Source organism: Scyliorhinus torazame, chromosome 13 (assembly GCF_047496885.1).
Source record: "Scyliorhinus torazame isolate Kashiwa2021f chromosome 13, sScyTor2.1, whole genome shotgun sequence".
Taxonomy (NCBI): Eukaryota; Metazoa; Chordata; class Chondrichthyes; order Carcharhiniformes; family Scyliorhinidae; genus Scyliorhinus; species Scyliorhinus torazame.
The window spans coordinates 170195964-170214498 of record NC_092719.1 but is presented as its reverse complement, the minus strand read 5'-3'; the positions used below and the strand labels follow the sequence as shown (position 1 = coordinate 170214498).

Sequence of the window (18535 nt, the reverse complement as noted above, 5' to 3'; positions counted from 1 at the left end):
CTGGCCTTCTCTCCATGCTCATAAATCGCTCCCCTCGCCTTTCTCAGCTGCTCCACCGCCCTCTCTGTGGTTAACAAGCCGAACTCCGCCTGTAGCCTCCGCCGTTCCTTAAAAGTCCTGCCTCTGGGGTCTCCGCATTCCTCCTGTCGACCTATAGTATCTCCTTTACCACTCGGTCCGTCGCTGCCCTGTCTACCTTCTCCCTGTGGGCCCGTATCGAGATCAGCTCCCCTCTATCCATCGCCTTCAATGCTTCCCAGACCACCGCTGCTGAAATTTCCCCCGTGTCGTTGACTTCCAGGTAGTTCTGAATACATTTCCTCAGCCGCCCGCACATTTCTTCGTCAGCTAGAAGACCCGCGTCCATCCTCCATTGCGGGTGCTGGTTACTGTCTTTATTAACCTGCAGGTCAACCCAGTGCGGAGCATGGTCTGAGATTGTGATCGCTGAGTACCCCATGTCCACCACCTCCATCAGTCGAGCCCTGCTCAGAATGAAGAAATCAATCCGGGAATACACTTTATGCACATGTGAGTAGAAGGAGAACTCCTTCACCCTCGGCTGCCCCAATCTCCATGGGTGCACCCCCCCCCCCCATCTTCTCCATGAACCCTTTTAGTTCCTTTGCCATTGCTGGCACCCTGCCTGTTTTTGAGCTTGACCGGCTGAAACCAGGTCAATAACTGTGTTGAAGTCCCCTCCCATGACCAATTTATGCAAATCCAGGTCCGGTATCTTCCCCAGCATCCTCTTTATAAACTCCACATCGTCCCAGTTTGGCGCGTATACATTTACTAGTACCACCTGCACCCGCTCCAATTTCCCACTGACCGTAATGTACCGGCCTCCCACATCCGAAACTATTCTTCCCGCCTCAAACACCTCCCGCTTGTTGATCAGGATCGCGACCCCTCTAGTTTTCAAGTCCAGTCCCGAGTGAAAAACCTGTCTGACCCAACCTTTCCTTAATCTAATCTGGTCAGCTATTCTAAGGTGCGTCTCCTGCAGCATTACCACGTCGGCCTTCAGTCCTCTCAAATGCGCGAACACGCGTGCCCTCTTGACCGGCCCATTTAGCCCTCGTACATTCCAGGTGATCATCCTAGTTGGGGGGCTCATCACCCCTCCCCCCTTCGCTGATCAGCCATCACCTTGCTTGGGCCAGTCTCCAGCCCGCGCCTCCACCGGCCCGCCCCCAGACAGCCTCCACCCCCGACCTCCTCTCTGTCCCTCAGCAACAGTCCCTCCCTCGTCAGCAGAACATTTCCCCCCCTCCTCCCTAGTAACAGCACAATGTAAATCGACCCCTTTGATAAACCTAACATCTGCTCACCCCACACTACGCTTCCGTGAGCTAGCCCACCCAGCTCGCTGGGTGGCCCCACCCCTGGCGCCAGATATTCTCGCACCTATTGTTCCCTCCCCACCTTTCCCCCCACTCATACACACATATTCAAATGACAAACAATCCCAACATAATTGCCCGACAGAAAAAAAAAGCTAATCAAAGAAAAGATCAAGCAAGAGATCCAGCATCTGAACAAACACACCTCCATCCCCCAACAGTGCAAATGTAAACATTAACTCACTCAGCTCTGCAACTGGCCCCAAATCAGTACAGAAGGCATTACAAATGGCATCCACAAAACGAAAAAACAAGAAACCTTTTTAAACATGAACGTTGCAGCAAAGTTCAAAAGTTCTCACTCCACCACCAGTCCTTTCCTTTTCGCAAGGTCCAGCGCTTCCTCAGGTAACTCAAAATAAAAATGTTGCTCCTCGTACGTGACCCAGAGACGGGCCGGATATGGCAGTCCGAACTTCATCTTTTTCTTAAAAAGGGTCGACGTGATCTGGTTAAACCCCGCTCTTCTCCTGGCCACCTCCGCACTCAGGTCCTGATAGATCCGCAGGATTCTGTTCTCCCATTTGTAGCTCCGCATTTGCTTGGCCCACTGTAAAATACGCTCCTTATCCAAATACCTGTGGAATCTCACCACCATTGCCCTCGGGGAGGGTCTCCCATTCGTGGCTTCCTCGCGAGCACTCTGTGAGCCCTGACTACCTCCAAGGGTCGGTGGAATGCCCCATCCCACAGCAGCTTCACGAACATGTCCGCTATGTATGCCCCAGTGTCCGCTCCTTCGGACCCCTCCGGGAGCCCAACGATTCTCAAGTTCTGCCGGCGGGACCTATTCTCTGGGTCTCCACTTTCTCCAGGAGCCTTTTCTGCTGGTCTCTCAGCATCCCCACCTCCAGCTTCACTGCTGTTTGATGTTCCTCCTGGTCAGCCAGCGCCTTCTCTACTTTCTGGATCTACCGATCTTGGGCATCCAATCTAAGCTCCAGTCGTGCAATTGACTCTTTTATCGGGTCCAAGCTGACCCGCTTCTGCTTGGCGAAGCCCTCCTGGGTAAATTGCATCAACTGCTCCGTTGACCGCTGGGTCGACAAGCCCAGAGGTCCGGTCATCCGCCATTCTTTCTCCCCCTGCAGCTTCAGCCCAAGCCTTCTCTGTCCGTCTGTTTCTGCCTTTACGAGCACTTCTAGTCCGCCTCTCCATGCACCGATGTGGGAATCCAGAACCCAATTGCCTCTGTCATCGATTTTTCAAATCAAGTCCTGTGAAAATCGGGGAAAAAGGTCCAAAAGTCCAACCCGAGCGGGAGCCACCAAATGTGCGACTTACTCCTTCATAGCCGCCACTGGAAGTGTTCTGGGCTAGCAATTATTGCCCATCCCTAATTCCCCTTGAACTGAGTGGCTTGCCAAGCCATTTCAGAGGACGTTGAGAGTCAACATGTAGGATGGAGCAGGTAAGGATGGCAGATTTCCTGCCCCACCCCCATCAGCCAACCCTCGCGGCCACCTCACTTCCATTCAACAGCATGGCAGCTCCTGCCCGAAGGCTCCTCCTATCCCCTCCTCCACCCTTCCTCCTTGATCAAGTGGTTCCCTGTGGACCCCACCCAAACAATGACACATCCAAAACCACAGGTCGCTTCCTCCAAAAAATAAACACCACCATAGGCAGCGGTGGAGAGGGGGTCGCAGTCATCACAATTAGTCAAAATAGAACTCCCGGCCCTCAAATGTCACCCACGGTTTCGCCCAGTACAGTACCTCAAACCTGATCCTCCGTCGATAGAGAGCCGCCTTGGCCCTGTTAAACCCAGTACACCTCTTCGCCAGCTCCGCTCCAATGTCCTGGTATATTCGGACTTTGTTCTCTTCCCATTCACAGTTCCGTTTCTCCCTGGCCCACTGCCCACCCATGAAGGTTCTGCCTCCTAGGCCTGTTCTCCTGCTCCTCTACCTTTGCTCTTAACGACTTGCAAAGGGTCCCCCAGAAGCCCCACCTCCGCCTCTAATGCCACCACTCGATCACTGTGGTCAGACGTCACCCTCTCCATCTCCAGAATCTGCGACCCCTGTGCCTCCAAACACTTCTCAACTCGCTCCATCGAGCCTTTCAGGGGTGTAATCGCTCCCTCGATGGCCTTCGATTGGTCTTCCTGCATCTCCTTTCTTTGTTGGCTCAACTCCTCTTTGATAAACGTCATCAGCTGCTCCATCTGGGGTTTTCCAACATGCAATGACTGTTCCCCCTCCGCCATCTTTCCAATTGCTACTGCGCCACAGGTCTCTTCCAATTCCTTGGCCAGGTTCTTTAACCTTCTTCTGCTGGGTCTGATAAGCAGCCACTTCCGAGGGGGACGTCTCCTCCACACCTTCAACTACACTTTCCCATCAAAATTCTCCCATTTTCGGGTAAAAAGAGCTCAAATCCACGGCTTCGTGCTGGAACTGCCCTGGGTGCAACCACTCACCCCATGGTCACCGGAAGTCACAAAAATCTGCAACTTTTAACTACATTGAAAGCTATCTTCAATTTTGCTTCTTAACCTGATGAAACTCAGATTACTAATGCCCCATTGACAAATTTCCTTCTTGAGCCAGCGAAACAAGAATAGCCACTAATGCCATTCCAAGACTGATGAACAGATTTTATCATGTGAAACTAGTTCTGGCACACCGTTTCTTCTGAAGGAAAAGAAAGTGTACATTCATCCCTTAATGGTCTAATATAGAAATCAGCAAGACCTCACAGAGGATCTGAGATTGCAAATCATGATCCAGCTTTAGAGGTCAGTAAAACAGGTACAGGAATCTCCCATTGCTTGACGGAATTAAGATGATTTCCTAGTGAGCAGTGGAAATAGCATAAAATTGAGAGTCTGCAAATTGTGGGCCCACATGGATGGTACAGCAAAACTCTAACCTCAAGAATGAAGACAACTACAATACAAATAACATCAACAAACTTTATATTTTCGATCGCTGAGGTTGATTTATGTGGGAAAAAGGGAAATTGTGTTGAGAGCCTTGCACTGATAACACAACTCATGCAAGGTTTTATCTCAGAAAATTCTGGTAGTTAATCATCTTGTAGATGATGGAAGTTTCACCAATCAGCTTGATTAAAATTGAATTGAAAGAGCACTTTACGAAGTTATGACTCCTACATTGGCTCAGCTGTTAAGGGTGATAGTAGAGTTGTATAAAGCAGTAACGTTTCCGGTTATGTGATCTCAACCAGGAAAGTTAGGCTTCTACAATTGCTTTGAGTGCCTTTGGGTTAAGAGAGAGGAAAAGTGAGCAGAGCTCCCCACTAGCCTTAAACTCTTGATGGGCATACGGATGTGTAGATGTTGATCAGGACTGGAGCAGGGTTGGTTGAGATGTCCTTACAATCAAAAATCCAACCAACACTTCAGAGTCTAGATCCCAGATAGGAAGAATGCCTACTTGAGCATGGTACAGAGCACTAGGCATCATGCAACACCAAATCGTCCATGTCCTCAGGCAAGGAGATAGGGACAGGAAACAATTGCAGAAAAAAAGTAAGAAAACATATTTGGTTATATTTCCAACACATCCAACACAACTAATAGTTGACAGAATCAAGCAAAAGTTAAATATGGTTTAAAAAAAATCACTTATACCCTAATTCCAATCAGGAAGAAATTATTGGGTTCAAGCACATAATAATTTACTTCAGCCAGCATTTGTTTAGAAGTCTTTACCTGTCCAAAATGATCAAGGTATTTTATTACACAAGCAGGTCTGCTGTAATCTTCTCGCCAACCGTGACAGTCCACTAAGCGATCAGCAAAAACCCCATGGCGACCAAAGGTAAAAGAGCACTAAAGGAATCACATGATCAATAAGAATTGGCCATTGTTTAGGCAAAGCAGTAAATATCATGTCCAGGCCACCAATTACTTATACAGAGCCTTTGTAATGATGAATGCAAGGTCTTATAAGATGGTTATATTTTAAATTGTCTCCTTTAATTCAATGTAAAATGGAGCAATGGAGAGCTGTGTGAAGACCTACTGAGTCGGATTTTCACTCCTGAGGTGGGCAACGCAAGAACAACAACAAAGAACAAAGAAATGTACAGCACAGGAACAGGCCCTTCGGCCCTCCAAGCCCATGCCGACCATGCTGCCCGACTAAACTACAATCTTCTACACTTCCTGGGTCCATATCCCTCTATTCCCATCCTATTCATCTATTTGTCAAGATGCCCCTTAAATGTCACCATCGTCCCTCCTTCCACCACCTCTTCCGGTAGCGAGTTCCAGGCACCCACTACCCTCTGCGTAAAAAACTTGCCTCGTACATCTACTCTAAACCTTGCCCCTCTCACCTTAAACCTATGCCCCTAGTAATTGACCCCTCTACTCCGGGGAAAAGCCTCTGACTATCCACTCTGTCTATGCCCCTCATAATTTTGTAGACCTCTATCAGGTCGCCCCTCAACCTCCTTCGTTCCAGTGAGAACAAACCGAGTTTATTCAACCGCTCCTCATAGCTAATGCCCTCCATACAAGACAACATTCTGGTAAATCTCTTCTGCACCCTCTCTAAAGCCTCCACATCCTTCTGGTAGTGTGGCGACCAGAATTGAACACTATACTCCAAGTGTGGCCTAACTAAGGTTCTATACAGCTGCAACATGACTTGCCAATTCTTATACTCAATGCCCCGGCCAATGAAGGCAAGCATACCGTATGCCTTCTTGACTACCTTCTCCACCTGTGTTGCCCCTTTCAGTGACCTGTGGACCTGTACTCCTAGATCTCTTTGACTTTCAATACTCTTGAGGGTTCTACCATTCACTGTATATTCCCTACCTGCATTAGACCTTCCAAAATGCATTACCTCACATTTGTCCGGATTAAACTTCATCTGCCATCTCTCCGCCCAAGTCTCCAAACAATCTAAATCCTGCTGTATCCTCTGACAGTCCTCATCGCTATCCGCAATTCCACCAACCTTTGTGTCGTCTGCAAACTTACTAATCAGACCAGTTACATTTTCCTCCAAATCATTTATATGTACTACAAACAGCAAAGGTCCCAGCACTGATCCCTGTGGAACACCACTGGTCACAGCCCTCCAATTAGAAAAGCATCCTTCCATTACTACTCTCTGCTTTCTATGACCTAGCCAGTTCTGTATCCACCTTGCCAGCTCACCCCTGATCCCGTGTGACTTCACCTTTTGTACTAGTCTACCATGAGGGACCTTGTCAAAGGCCTTACTAAAGTCCATATAGACAACATCCACTGCCCTACCTGCATCAATCATCTTAGTGACCTCCTCGAAAAACTCTATCAAGTTAGTGAGACACGACTTCCCCTTCACAAAACCATGCTGCCTCTCACTAATACGTCCATTTGCTTCCAAATGGGAGTAGATCGTGTCTCGAAGAATTCTCTCCAGTAATTTCCCTACCACTGAAATAAGGCTCACCGGCCTGAAGTTCCCTGGATTATCCTTGCTACCCTTCTTAAACAGAGGAACAACATTGGCTATTCTCCAGTCCCCCGGGACATCACCTGAAGACAGTGAGGATCCAAAGATTTCTGTCAAGGCCTCAGCAATTTCCTCTCCAGCCTCCTTCAGTATTCTGGGGTAGATCCCATCAGGCCCTGGGGACTTATCTACCTTAATATTTTTTAAGACACCCAACACCTCATCTTTTGGGATTCAATGTGACCCAGGCTATCTACACACCCTTCTCCAGACTCAACATCTACCAATTTCTTCTCTTTGGTGAATACTGATGCAAAGTATTCATTTAGTACCTCGCCCATTTCCTTTGGCTCCACACATAGATTCCCTTGCCTATCCTTCAGTGGGCCAACCCTTTCCCTGGCTACCCTCTTGCTTTTTATGTACGTGTAAAAAGCCTTGGGATTTTCCTTAACCCTATTTGCCAGTGACTTTTCGTGACCCCTTCTAGCCCTCCTGACTCCTTGCTTAAGTTTCTTCCTACTTACCTTATATTCCACACAGGCTTCGTCTGTTCCCAGCCTTTTAGCCCTGACAAATGCCTCCTTTTTCTTTTTGATGAGGCCTACAATATCTCTCGTCATCCAAGGTTCCCGAAATTGCCGTATTTATCCTTCTTCCTCCCAGGAACATGCCGGTCCTGAATTCCTTTCAACTGACACTTGAAAGCCTCCCACATGTCAGATGTTGATTTGCCCTCAAACATCCGCCCCCAATCTATGTTCTTCAGTTCCCGCCTAATATTGTTATAATTAGCCTTCCCCCAATTTAGCACATTCATCCTAGGACCACTCTTATCCTTGTCCACCAGCACTTTAAAACTTAGTGAACTGTGGTCACTGTTCCCGAAATGCTCCCCTACTGAAACATCTACCACCTGGCCGGGCTCATTCCCCAATACCAGGTCCAGTACCGCCCCTTCCCTAGTTGGACTGTCTACATATTGTTTTAAGAAGCCCTCCTGGATGCTCCTTACAAACTCCGCCCCGTCTAAGCCCCTGGCACTAAGTGAGTCCCAGTCAATATTGGGGAAGTTGAAGTCTCCCATCACCACAACCCTGTTGTTTTTACTCTTTTCCAAAATCTGTCTACCTATCTGCTCCTCTATCTCCCGCTAGCTGTTGGGAGGCCTGCAGTAAACCCCCAACATTGTGACTGCACCCTTCTTATTCCTGATCTCTACCCATATAGCCTCACTGCCCTCTGAGGTGTCCTCCCGCAGTACAGCTGTGATTTTCTCCCTAACCAGTAGCGCAACTCCGCCACCCCTTTTACATCCCCCTCTATCCCGCCTGAAACATCTAAATCCTAAAACGTTTAGCTGCCAATCTTGCCCTTCCCTCAACCAGGTGTCTGTAATGGCAACAACATCATAGTTCCAAGTACTAATCCAAGCTCTAAGTTCATCTGCCTTACCCGTAATACTTCTTGCATTAAAACATATGCACTTCAGGCCACCAGACCCGCTGTGTTCAGCAACTTCTCCCTGTCTGCTCTGCCTCAGAGCCCCACTGTCCCTATTCCCTAGTTCTCCCTCAATGCTCTCACCTTCTGACCTATTGCTCCCGTGCCCACCCCCCTGCCATACTAGTTTAAACCCTCCCGTGTGACACTAGCAAACCTCGCGGCCAAGATATTTATGCCTCTCCAGTTTAGATGCAACCCGTCCTTATATAGGTCACACCTGCCCCGGAAGAGCTCCCAGTGGTCCAGATAACGGAAACCCTCCCTCCTACACCAGCTGTTTAGCCACGTGTTTAGCTGCTCTATCTTCCTATTTCTAGCCTCACTGGCACATGGCACAGGGAGTAATCCCGAGATTACAACCCTAGAGGTCCTGTCTTTTAACTTTCTGCCTAGCTCCCTGAACTCCTGCTGCAGGACCTCATGCCCCTTCCTGCCTATGTCGTTAGTACCAATATGTACAACGACCTCTGCCTGTTTGCCCTCCCCCTTCAGGATGCCCTCTACCCGTTCGGAGACATCCTGGACCCTGGCACCAGGGAGGCAACATACCATCCTGGAGTCTCTTTCACGTCCACAGAAGCGCCTAACTGTGCCCCTGACTATAGAGTCCCCTATTACTATTGCTCTTCTGCGCTTTGACCCTCCCTTCTGAACATCAGAGCCAGCCGTGGTGCCACTGCTCTGGCTGCTGCTGTTGTTTTCCCCTGGGTAGATCTTAATCATAACTGACTGGCAGGAGAGTAAACTCAGCTTCAAGGGACGCTGCAATCATTCACTATACAGCTTTGTTCCTGCATTTTGCTGTTTAATGCACCATTTATGGCTAGCTGGGGGGATGGGTTGGCATGAGAGCCTGCAAGTGGCATGGGGAGTGGTTGGGGTTGTGAGGGGGTGGGAGGGAGGAGGGCTTAGAGGGCCTAAAGTTCATGGAAACAACTTGGACAATGATCCAGAGAACCAAGGCAGACCTTTTAAACAGCCCGGCAAGGTTGAGAAATTTCCGGGCTCACCCACCCACCTCTGGAGAAAGTGCCCCGTCAGACACGATTTTTGCTCTGGGAGGGGTGGCTGTGGGTGCAGTATGGAGTGGGGGTCTGTAACCTACGGACACAGATCAGAGGCAGCCAATTTTAACTGTTAAAATTATTAATAAATATATTTTAAAAAATAATAATAATACTGGCTGCAAAATGTGGAAATGTGTTCCATTTCCAGCAGTCATCACCTACAGCAAAAAGTCACAAAGCAATGACAAAGAAACTTGTTTGTCTTGTCGGCCTGTAACTTTGTGCACATAATTATGAATGGTCGGAGCAAATATGCTGTTTATTTAATTTTATTTATTAATTTTTGGATTTTAACTTTTTTATTCTCAGCTTTTTCTCTGCCAGTTGTTCCACTTATTCTCCCTCATTCCCACCTCCACTGCGATTATTCCCAATTAATCAGCTAAAATAAAAATTATCCTTTGGACACATCACCCACTCACTATTCACTAGGAAAAATAAACATTTCCTTGGCACTGAGTCCCTACATCTGGCTGATTGGCTGGCGTAGAGAAATTTATCATAGATCAGTGGACCCACATCCCACTGCCAAACCCCAGACCAGCAGACCCTCTCCCCATTCCGAAACCCCAACCAGGGACCCTCACCCCATTCCCAAATCCCAGACCAGGGATCCTCTCCCCACTGCCAAAGCCCAGACCAGGGACCCTCTCCCCACTGCCAAAGCCCAGACCAGGGACCCTCTCCCCACTGCCAAAGCCCAGACCAGGGACCCTCTCCCCACTGCCAAAGCCCAGACCAGGGACCCTCTCCCCACTGCCAAATCCCAGACCAGGGACCCTCTCCCCACGACCAAACCCCAGACCAGGGACCCTCTCCCCACGACCAAACCCCAGACCAGGGACCCTCTCCCCACTGCCAAATCCCAGACCAGGGACCCTCTCCCCACTGCCAAAGCCCAGACCAGGGACCCTCTCCCCACTGCCAAATCTCAGACCAGGGACCCTCTCCCCACTACCAAACCCCAGACCAGGGACCCTCTCCCCACTGCCAAACCCCAGACCAGGGACCCTCTCCCCACTACCAAACCCCAGACCAGGGACCCTCTCCCCACTGCCAAAGCCCAGACCAGGGACCCTCTCCCCACTGCCAAACCCCAGACCAGGGACCCTCTCCCCACTACCAAACCCCAGACCAGGGACCCTCTCCCCACTGCCAAACCCCAGACCAGGGACCCTCTCCCCACTACCAAACCCCAGACCAGGGACCCTCTCCCCACTGCCAAAGCCCAGACCAGGGACCCTCTCCCCACTGCCAAACCCCAGACCAGGGACCCTCTCCCCACTACCAAACCCCAGACCAGGGACCCTCTCTCCACTGCCAAAGCCCAGACCAGGGACCCTCTCCCCACTGCCAAACCTCAGACCAGCAGACCCTCTCCCCACTGCCAAAGCCCAGACCAGGGACCCTCTCTCCACTGCCAAACCCCAGACCAGCAGACCCTCTCCCCACTGCCAAACCCCAGACCAGGGACCCTCTCCCCACTGCCAAACCCCAGACCAGGGACCCTCTCCCTAGTGCCAAATCCCAGACGAGCAGACCCTCTCCCCATTGCCAAACCCCAGACCAGGGACCCTCTCCCCACTACCAAACCCCGGACCAGGGACCCTCTCCCCACTGCCAAACCCCAGACCAGCAGACCGTGTCCCCACTGCCAAACCCCAGACCAGGGACCCTCTCCCCACTGCCAAACCCCAGACCAAGGACCCTCTCCCCACTGCCAAACCCCAGACCAGCAGACCCTCTCCCCACTGCCAAACCCCAGACCAGCAGACCCTCTCCCCAGTGCCAAACCCCAGACCAGCAAACCCTCTCCCCACTGCCAAACCCCAGACCAGCAGACCCTCTCCACACTGCCAAACCCCAGACCAGCAGACCCTCTCCCCAGTGCCAAACCCCAGACCAGGGACCCTCTCCCCACTGCCAAACCCCAGACGAGCAGACCCTCTCCCCAGTGCCAAATCCCAGATGAGCAGACCCTCTCCCCATTGCCAAACCCCAGACCAGGGACCCTCTCCCCACTGCAAACCCCAGACCAGGGACCCTCTCCCCACTACCAAACCCCAGACCAGCAAACCGTTTCCCCACTGCCAGACCCCAGATCAGGGACCCTCTCCCCACTGCCAAACACGAGACCAGTAGCCACTCCCCTCACTGCCATTCCCCAGTCCAGTGGCCCATGCCCACTGTTTGCCCTCACGTTAAGTTTCCTGGTTCTATTTGAAACACAGCAATATCTCCCTCACTCTTCACAGCTCTTCAATTCCATCTCCTTAAATAAAACAATGGCCAATTTTCCAAGTTCTGCTGCCAACAATTAAAAAGGAATGTTAAAACTCTGTCCACAATCTTCTCTTCCCAGCATTGTGTTCACACAAAAAATATTCCAAGCTATTTCAAATTAAAACTGCATTCCGTATCCTCACTGTTCTTTCTGCTGGGAAAAAATATTGGCTTCGCAAAACTTCTATTGTAAACCAGCACATCCTCTCATTCATTGTAACAAACAAAACAAGAACTCTCCCACTAATAAATCTTGAATTTGACATTCGTTTCCTGCCCATATCAAACTTACTTCCAATATCACAATTTTTAAGCCACGCTTTTGATGTCAACAATTATAATACAAATCAGGGGGCAATATTCAATAACAAGAAATATCTATTTACTTTTCACAATGTCATTGCTGGTCTCCCACCACTAGGTGGTGCAGTGCCATAAATCAACCAGGTACATCTGCCATTTTATTTTTTCATCCAATTTTCAGATGTTTTACACCAAAGTGTTTTTAAAAACAGTTTTCAGGGCAGCCAAGATCTCCGGTCCCCAACCAATATATGATGGCTAGATTTCATGCCCCTGGCTACAACCTAGCTACTCCCCATTATTCTTTCCTTAATAGTAACTGGGTTGACATTGAGTCTCCATTCCATCCATTGCTGGCCAGTATGTGGTATTACAGACACCTTCCCCCAAGCATGAGATTCATATCCACTTAAAGATTTTAGGCCTCAAGTCTTTCACAATCCCAGAATCACAATCCCAGAATTGTTACGATGCAGGAGGAGGCCATTCGGCCCATCATGTCAGCACCGCTTCACCAAAACAGCATTATGACTTGGTGCCATTGCCCTGCCTTTTCCCTGAACCCCTGTACATTGTTTCTATTCAAATAATCATCTAATGTCCTCTTGGGTGCCCAAATTGAACCTGCCTCCATACCGTGGTCAGCACGGTAGCATTGTGGATAGCACAATTGGTTCACAGCTCCAGGGTCCCAGGTTCGATTCCCGGCTTGGGTCACTGTCTTTGCGGAGTCTGCACGTTCTCCCCGTGTGTGCGTGGGTTTCCCCCGGGTGCTCCGGTTTCCTCCCACAGTCCAAATATGTGCAGGTTAGGTGGATTGGCCATGCTAAATTGCCCCAAGTGTCCAAAATTGGCCTTGATGTTGGGTGGGGTTACTGGGTTCTGGGGATAGGGTGGAGGTGTGGGCTTGGGCAGGGTGCACTTCCAAAGAGCCGGTGCAGACTCGATGGGCAGAATGGCCTCTTTCTGCACTGTAAATTCTATGATTCTAACACTTCCAGTCAGTGCATTCCAGACTGGAACCACTCATTGTGGGAAAAGGTTTTTTTCTCACATTACCTTTGTTTCTTTTGAAAATCACTTTAAATCTGTGCCCTCTTGTTCTTGATCCTTTTACGAGTGGGAACCTCCCTAACTATTCTGAACAGCTCTCTCTTGATTTTGAACAGCTCTATCAAATCTCCTCTTATCCTTCCTCTTCAAGGAGAACAGTCCCAAGCTGTCCAATCTATCCTCATAACTGAAGTTTCTTAAACCTGGAACTATTCTTGTAAACCTCTTCTGCATTCTCTCCAATGCATTCACATCCTTCCTACAGAGTGGTGCTGAGGACAGTACACAATATTCCGGCTGTCTAATTAGTGTCTTGTGTAGGTTCAGCATAACCTCCTTGCTCATGTATTCTGTGCCCCTAATAAAGCCCAGAATACAATATGCTTTATTAACTGTTCTCTCCATCTGTCTTAGCACCTTCAATGATCTATGTGCATATATACACCCAGGTCCCTCTGCTCCTGCACTCCTTTTGGAATTTTACCCCTTACTTTATATTGTCTCTCCTACGAAAATGCATCACCACACTGACGCGCAATCAATTACTCTCAAGACGAAGTGATTCATAACTAATAGGCTTTAATCTGCTAGAACTCTTCCCCAGCAGCTTCGATACAGAAGGTGAAGGCTGCTGGGACGGCACCGGTTCTTATACTCCGCCTCTCAGGGCGGAGCTATGCACAACAGCCAATGGTAGACTCCTGAGTTTAACCAATGGTCATCCACCTCTTAGGTACCGCAATACCTGGTACTACCTCATTCACCCCCTGTTAAAAAAGAGCCCGGCGGGGGTGGTGGCCAGCGTCAATAGTCGCCTTTCGCATGGTATGACCAGGTATGGAGGTACCGTGATGTCGAGGGAATTTACAAAGTGTTCATGGTGCAGCAATCAGTCGATCGGGTGGCCTGGTCGTCCTTCTGGAGCATCTGGGCTTCGGCGGTGATTCTGATGAGGGTCCCGGCGGTTGCGACTCCGGGAGCGTGATGTCGTCCTCCCTGGCAGCTTCGTCACCCCTAGGCGGCACTGTTGGGGCAAAAGGTGGACAGGGGGGGAAAGCGCCTGTAGAGGGTGTTGGTGTGTGGTTGGGCCTAGGCAGGAGCGATGGGAGTACTGACCCTCCAGTCAGGTGCTGCGGGGAGGGTGGGGGTGGGGGCAATGGTTCGGGTGCGCGTGGGGCTCCAGCGGGCGCCAGGTTCCGAGGGGAGACTGTGTCCTGCCAGCCGTCAGGGAACGCCACGTAGGTGTACTGGGGGTTGGCGTGCAGCAGGTGGACCCTCTCGACCAACGGGTCCGACTTGTGCGCCCTCACAAGTTTCCGAAGCAGGATGGGTCCGGGTGTCGCTAGCCAGGTTGGGCGCGAGGACCCGGAGGAGGACTTCCTGGGGAAAACAAGGAGACGTTCATGAGGTGTCTGATTTGTGGTAGTACAGGGCAGTGACCGGATGGAGTGGAGGGCCACCGGGAGGACTTCCTGCCAGCGGGAGACTGGGAGATTCCTGGACCGTAGGACCAGCAGGACGGTCTTCCAGACCGTTCCGTTCTGCCTCCCTACCTGCACGTTTCCCCGGGGGTTATAACTTGTCATCCTTCTCGAGGCGATGCCCTTGCTGAGCAGGAATTGACGCAGTTCGTCGCTCATAAAGGAGGACCCCCTATCACTGTGAATGTATGCGGGGAAACCGAACAGTGTAAAGATACCCTAGAGGGCCTTGCTGACGGTGGTTGTGGTCATGTCTGGGCAGGGGATGGCGAATGGGAACCGGGAGTACTCGTCAATCACGTTAAGGAAGTACGTGTTGCAGTCGGTGGAGGGGAGGGGGGCCTTTGAAACCCATACTGAGGCGTTCAAAGGGACGGGAAGCCTTTATCAGGTGCGCTCTCTCTGGCCGGTAGAAGTGCGGTTTGCACTCCGCGCAGATTCGGCAGTCCCTGGTGACTGTCCTGACGTTCTCGATGGCGTAGGGCAGGTTGCAGGTCTTGATAAAATGAAAAAAACGAGTGACCACTGGGTGGCAGAGGTCCTCGTGGAGGGATAAGAGGCGGTCCACTTGTGCGGTGGCACAAGTGCCGCGGGACAGGGCATCAGGAGGCTCGTTCAGCTTCCCCGGACGGTACAAGATCTCGTAATTGTAAGTGGAGAGTTCTATCCTCCACCGCAAGATCTTGTCGTTCTTAACCTTGCCCCGCTGTGCACTATCGAACATGAAGGCACCTGACCGTTGGTCCGTGAGGAGAGTGAATCTCCTGCCGGCCAGGTAATGCTTCCAGTGTCGCACAGCTTCTACTATGGCCTGGGCCTCCTTTTCGACCGAGGAGTGGTGAATTTCGGAAGCATGGAGAGTGCGGGAGAAGAAAGCCACGGGCCTGCCCGCTTGGTTGAGGGTGGCCGCCAGAGCTACGTCGGACGCATCGCTCTCGACCTGGAAGGGGAGGGACTCGTCGATGATGCGCATCGTGGCTTTTGCAATGTCTGCTTTGATGCGGCTGAAGGCCCGGCGGGCCTCCGTCGACAGGGGGAAGGTTGTGGACTGGATTAGGGGTCGGGCTTTGTCTGCGTAATTGGGGACCCACTGTGCACAATAGCTGAAGAACCTGAGGCAGTGCTTTAGGGCCTTGGGGCAGTGAGGGAGGGGGAACTCCATGAGGGGGCGCCCCTATGACTCCACTTCACATTACGTAGCCTAGAATGACTAGACGGTCGGTGCTAAACACGCATTTATCCTTATTGTATGTCAAATTAAGGATTTTCGCGGTCTGGAGAAATTTGCGGAGATTGTTGTCGTGGTCCTGCTGATCATGGCCGCAGATGGTGACGTTATCCAGATACGGGATCGTCGCGCGTAAGCCGTAACGGTCAACCATTCGGTCCAACTCTCGCTGGAAGACCGAGACCCCGTTCGTGACACCGAAGGGAACTCTTAAAAAGTGATAGAGCCGCCCATCTGCTTCGAAGGCCGTGTCCTTGCGGTCACCATTAGGGAGGGGTAGCTTTGATGACCCCTTCCCTCAGCAGCCTTTGGACCTCTGACCTGATAAAGGTCCGGTCCTGGGCACTGTACCGTCTGCTCCTGGTGGCGACGGGTTTGCAATCCGGGGTGAGGTTCGCAAACAGGGAAGGCGGGTCGACCTTAAGGGTCGCGAGGCCGCAGACAGTAAGGGGGGGTATAGGGCCGCCAAATTTAAAGGTCAGGCTTTGCAGATGGCACTGGAAATCCAGCCCAAGGAGGGTGGCTGCGCAGAGGTGCGGCAGGACGTACAGGTGGAAATTGTTGAATTCCCTGCCTTGGACAGTGTGGTTCGCTAGGCAGAACCCCTTTATCTCCACCGAGTGTGACCCGGAGGCCAGGGAGATCCTTTGATTTACGATGGGTGACAAGAGAACAGCGCCTGACCGTGTCGGGGTGAACAAAGCTTTCCGTGCTCCCAGGGTCAATCAAGCAAGACGTCTCGTGGCCGTTGATGGAGATCGTCGTTGTGGCTGTTGCAAGCGTCCGGGGCCGACTCTGGTCCAGAGTCACCGAGGCCAGCTGAAGTAATTGAGGGTTCTGGTCGGGCAGCGTGTAGTCGGCTGTGCTGGGGGCCTGGGGCCCCATCCAAGATGGCGTCACCCATGGGTTGCACATGGTGTCCGGGGATGAAGAAGATGGCGGCGGCGAGGGACAAAATGGCGGTGCCCACCCATCCAGCGTGGTGTCCGGGCGGGCAAAATGGCCGTGCCCGCGGGTCGCACGTGGCCTTAAGATAGGGGGGTGGCGGTGAGCGCTGGGCGGTTGGGGCCTGAAGGGGGGGTTGCCGATAGTCGCTGGAGACCGCGGCCATGGCGCGGGCCTGGCAGACCCCCACATAGTGGCCCTTCTTGCCGCATCCTTTGCAGGTGGCGGTGCGGGCCGGGCAGCGCGGGCGGGGATGATTCGCCTGGATGATTCGTCATAGGAGATGCATCTTTTGTCCTTCCGTGGGGGTGTCGGCGGCCGTGTCGAGGAAGCCCTTAAAGCACGCCAGCCAATGTTTAAAAAAAGCAGCAGAGTTGTCCGCGTGGGGGCTGAGCTGAAGGCACTCCGGTTTGATACGGAGATCCATCCTTCCAACTGAAGTTGAAGCAGATTTAATTGATGCGCAATCAATTACTCTCAAGACGAAGTGATTCATAACTGAAGGCTTTAATCTGCTAGAACTCTTCCCCAGCAGCTTCGATACAGAAAGTGAAGGCTGCTGGGACAGCACCGGTTCTTATACTCCGCCTCTCAGGGCGGAGCTATGTGCAACAGCCAATGGTAGACGCCTGGGTCTAACCAATGGTCATCCACCTCTTAGGTACCGCAATACCTGGTACTATCACACACACACTTCTCCGCATTGAACTTCATCTGTCACATATCTGCCCACTCCACCAACTTGTTTATGTCCTTTTGAAGTTCTAAATTGTTCTCTTCACAGTTTACAACACTTCCAAGATTTGTATCATCGCCAGACTTTGAAATTGTCCTCTGCACACCAAGATCTATAACTTTGCAAACTTTGATTTCAATGACCCTGCGCCTACCTGGTCATCTTCTCTCTCTAAGCTTCCCCGAGTGACTAACCTTGGTGCTCACCAGGCCAGAACCAAACTCAAACAACTTGAATTCTTTATGAGCAATGTAAGTGAATATACCTTGTAGTTACAATTCACGTGCCTGCCCCAAATCTCCAGAGACAGATAGGGACTTACATAGCTAACAGCAGGTAAACTTTCTGCCCTTGGAAATTGGGCTGAGGTTAACACTGGAGCTAATGGAAGTCCCATCCTGTCACACTATCTGGAATTAATTTCTCTGTTGAGAAAAGCTCTGAAGACCATTAACAAAACAGAAAATGCTGGAAAAACTCAGTAGGCCTAGCAGCGTCTGTGGAAAGAGAAACCGAGTTAATGTTTCAAGTCCATATGACTCTTCTTCAGGCTAAAGAGAGGGAGAAATGTGATGGATTATATACTGTATAAGAGCATGATAGAAGGTCAGTGGTAGGTGGGAGCTAGCAGAAATTGCAACAAGGATGTGTAGGGCACAAGACAGGAGGAAATGTTAATGGCAGTGTGAAGGGCTATAGAAGCTGCTGGTAGTGGCACAAAGTAAAATAAAGAATGTATTCATGCGAATATATAGGTCAGTGAAAGCAAACTAAAGAACAAGTAACAGATGGCTCAGTGGGGGAGGGGGAAGGGGGTTTGCATTGGGACAAAAGGTGTTTGGCATAGGAAAAAGGGGTCAAGATGGAAGGGAAAGGTCACAGTCTAAAGGTGTTGAACTCATTGCTGAATCCTGAGGGCGCAACATGCCTAATCGGAAGATGAGATGCTGCTCCTCCAGTTTGCACTGGGCTTCACTGGAGCATTGCAGCAGGCCAAAGACAGACATGTGGGAATGAGAGAAGAGCCTGAGTGGGAATGGACAATGACAGGAAGGTTAGGGTCACGGTGGAGGAGTGGACTGAGGTGTCTGGGAAGGAGCGGTT

At 50.9% G+C, this 18535-nt stretch overlaps 1 protein-coding gene across 7 annotated transcripts in view; it reads right to left on the bottom strand.

Moving 5' to 3' along the window:
- The window catches only part of LOC140388365 (uncharacterized), a 114181-nt gene that overhangs the window by 32055 nt on the left and 63591 nt on the right, over window positions 1-18535 (bottom strand). For 6 of the 7 annotated variants that reach the window (XM_072472415.1, XM_072472413.1, XM_072472417.1 and 3 more), the window contains one exon: window positions 5089-5208. The exons of the other annotated variant lie outside the window; for it this stretch is intronic. In XM_072472415.1, the coding sequence (XP_072328516.1) occupies window positions 5089-5208 (120 nt within the window). The remainder of the gene's footprint in view (window positions 1-5088; window positions 5209-18535) is intronic. 7 annotated transcript variants of the gene reach the window in all.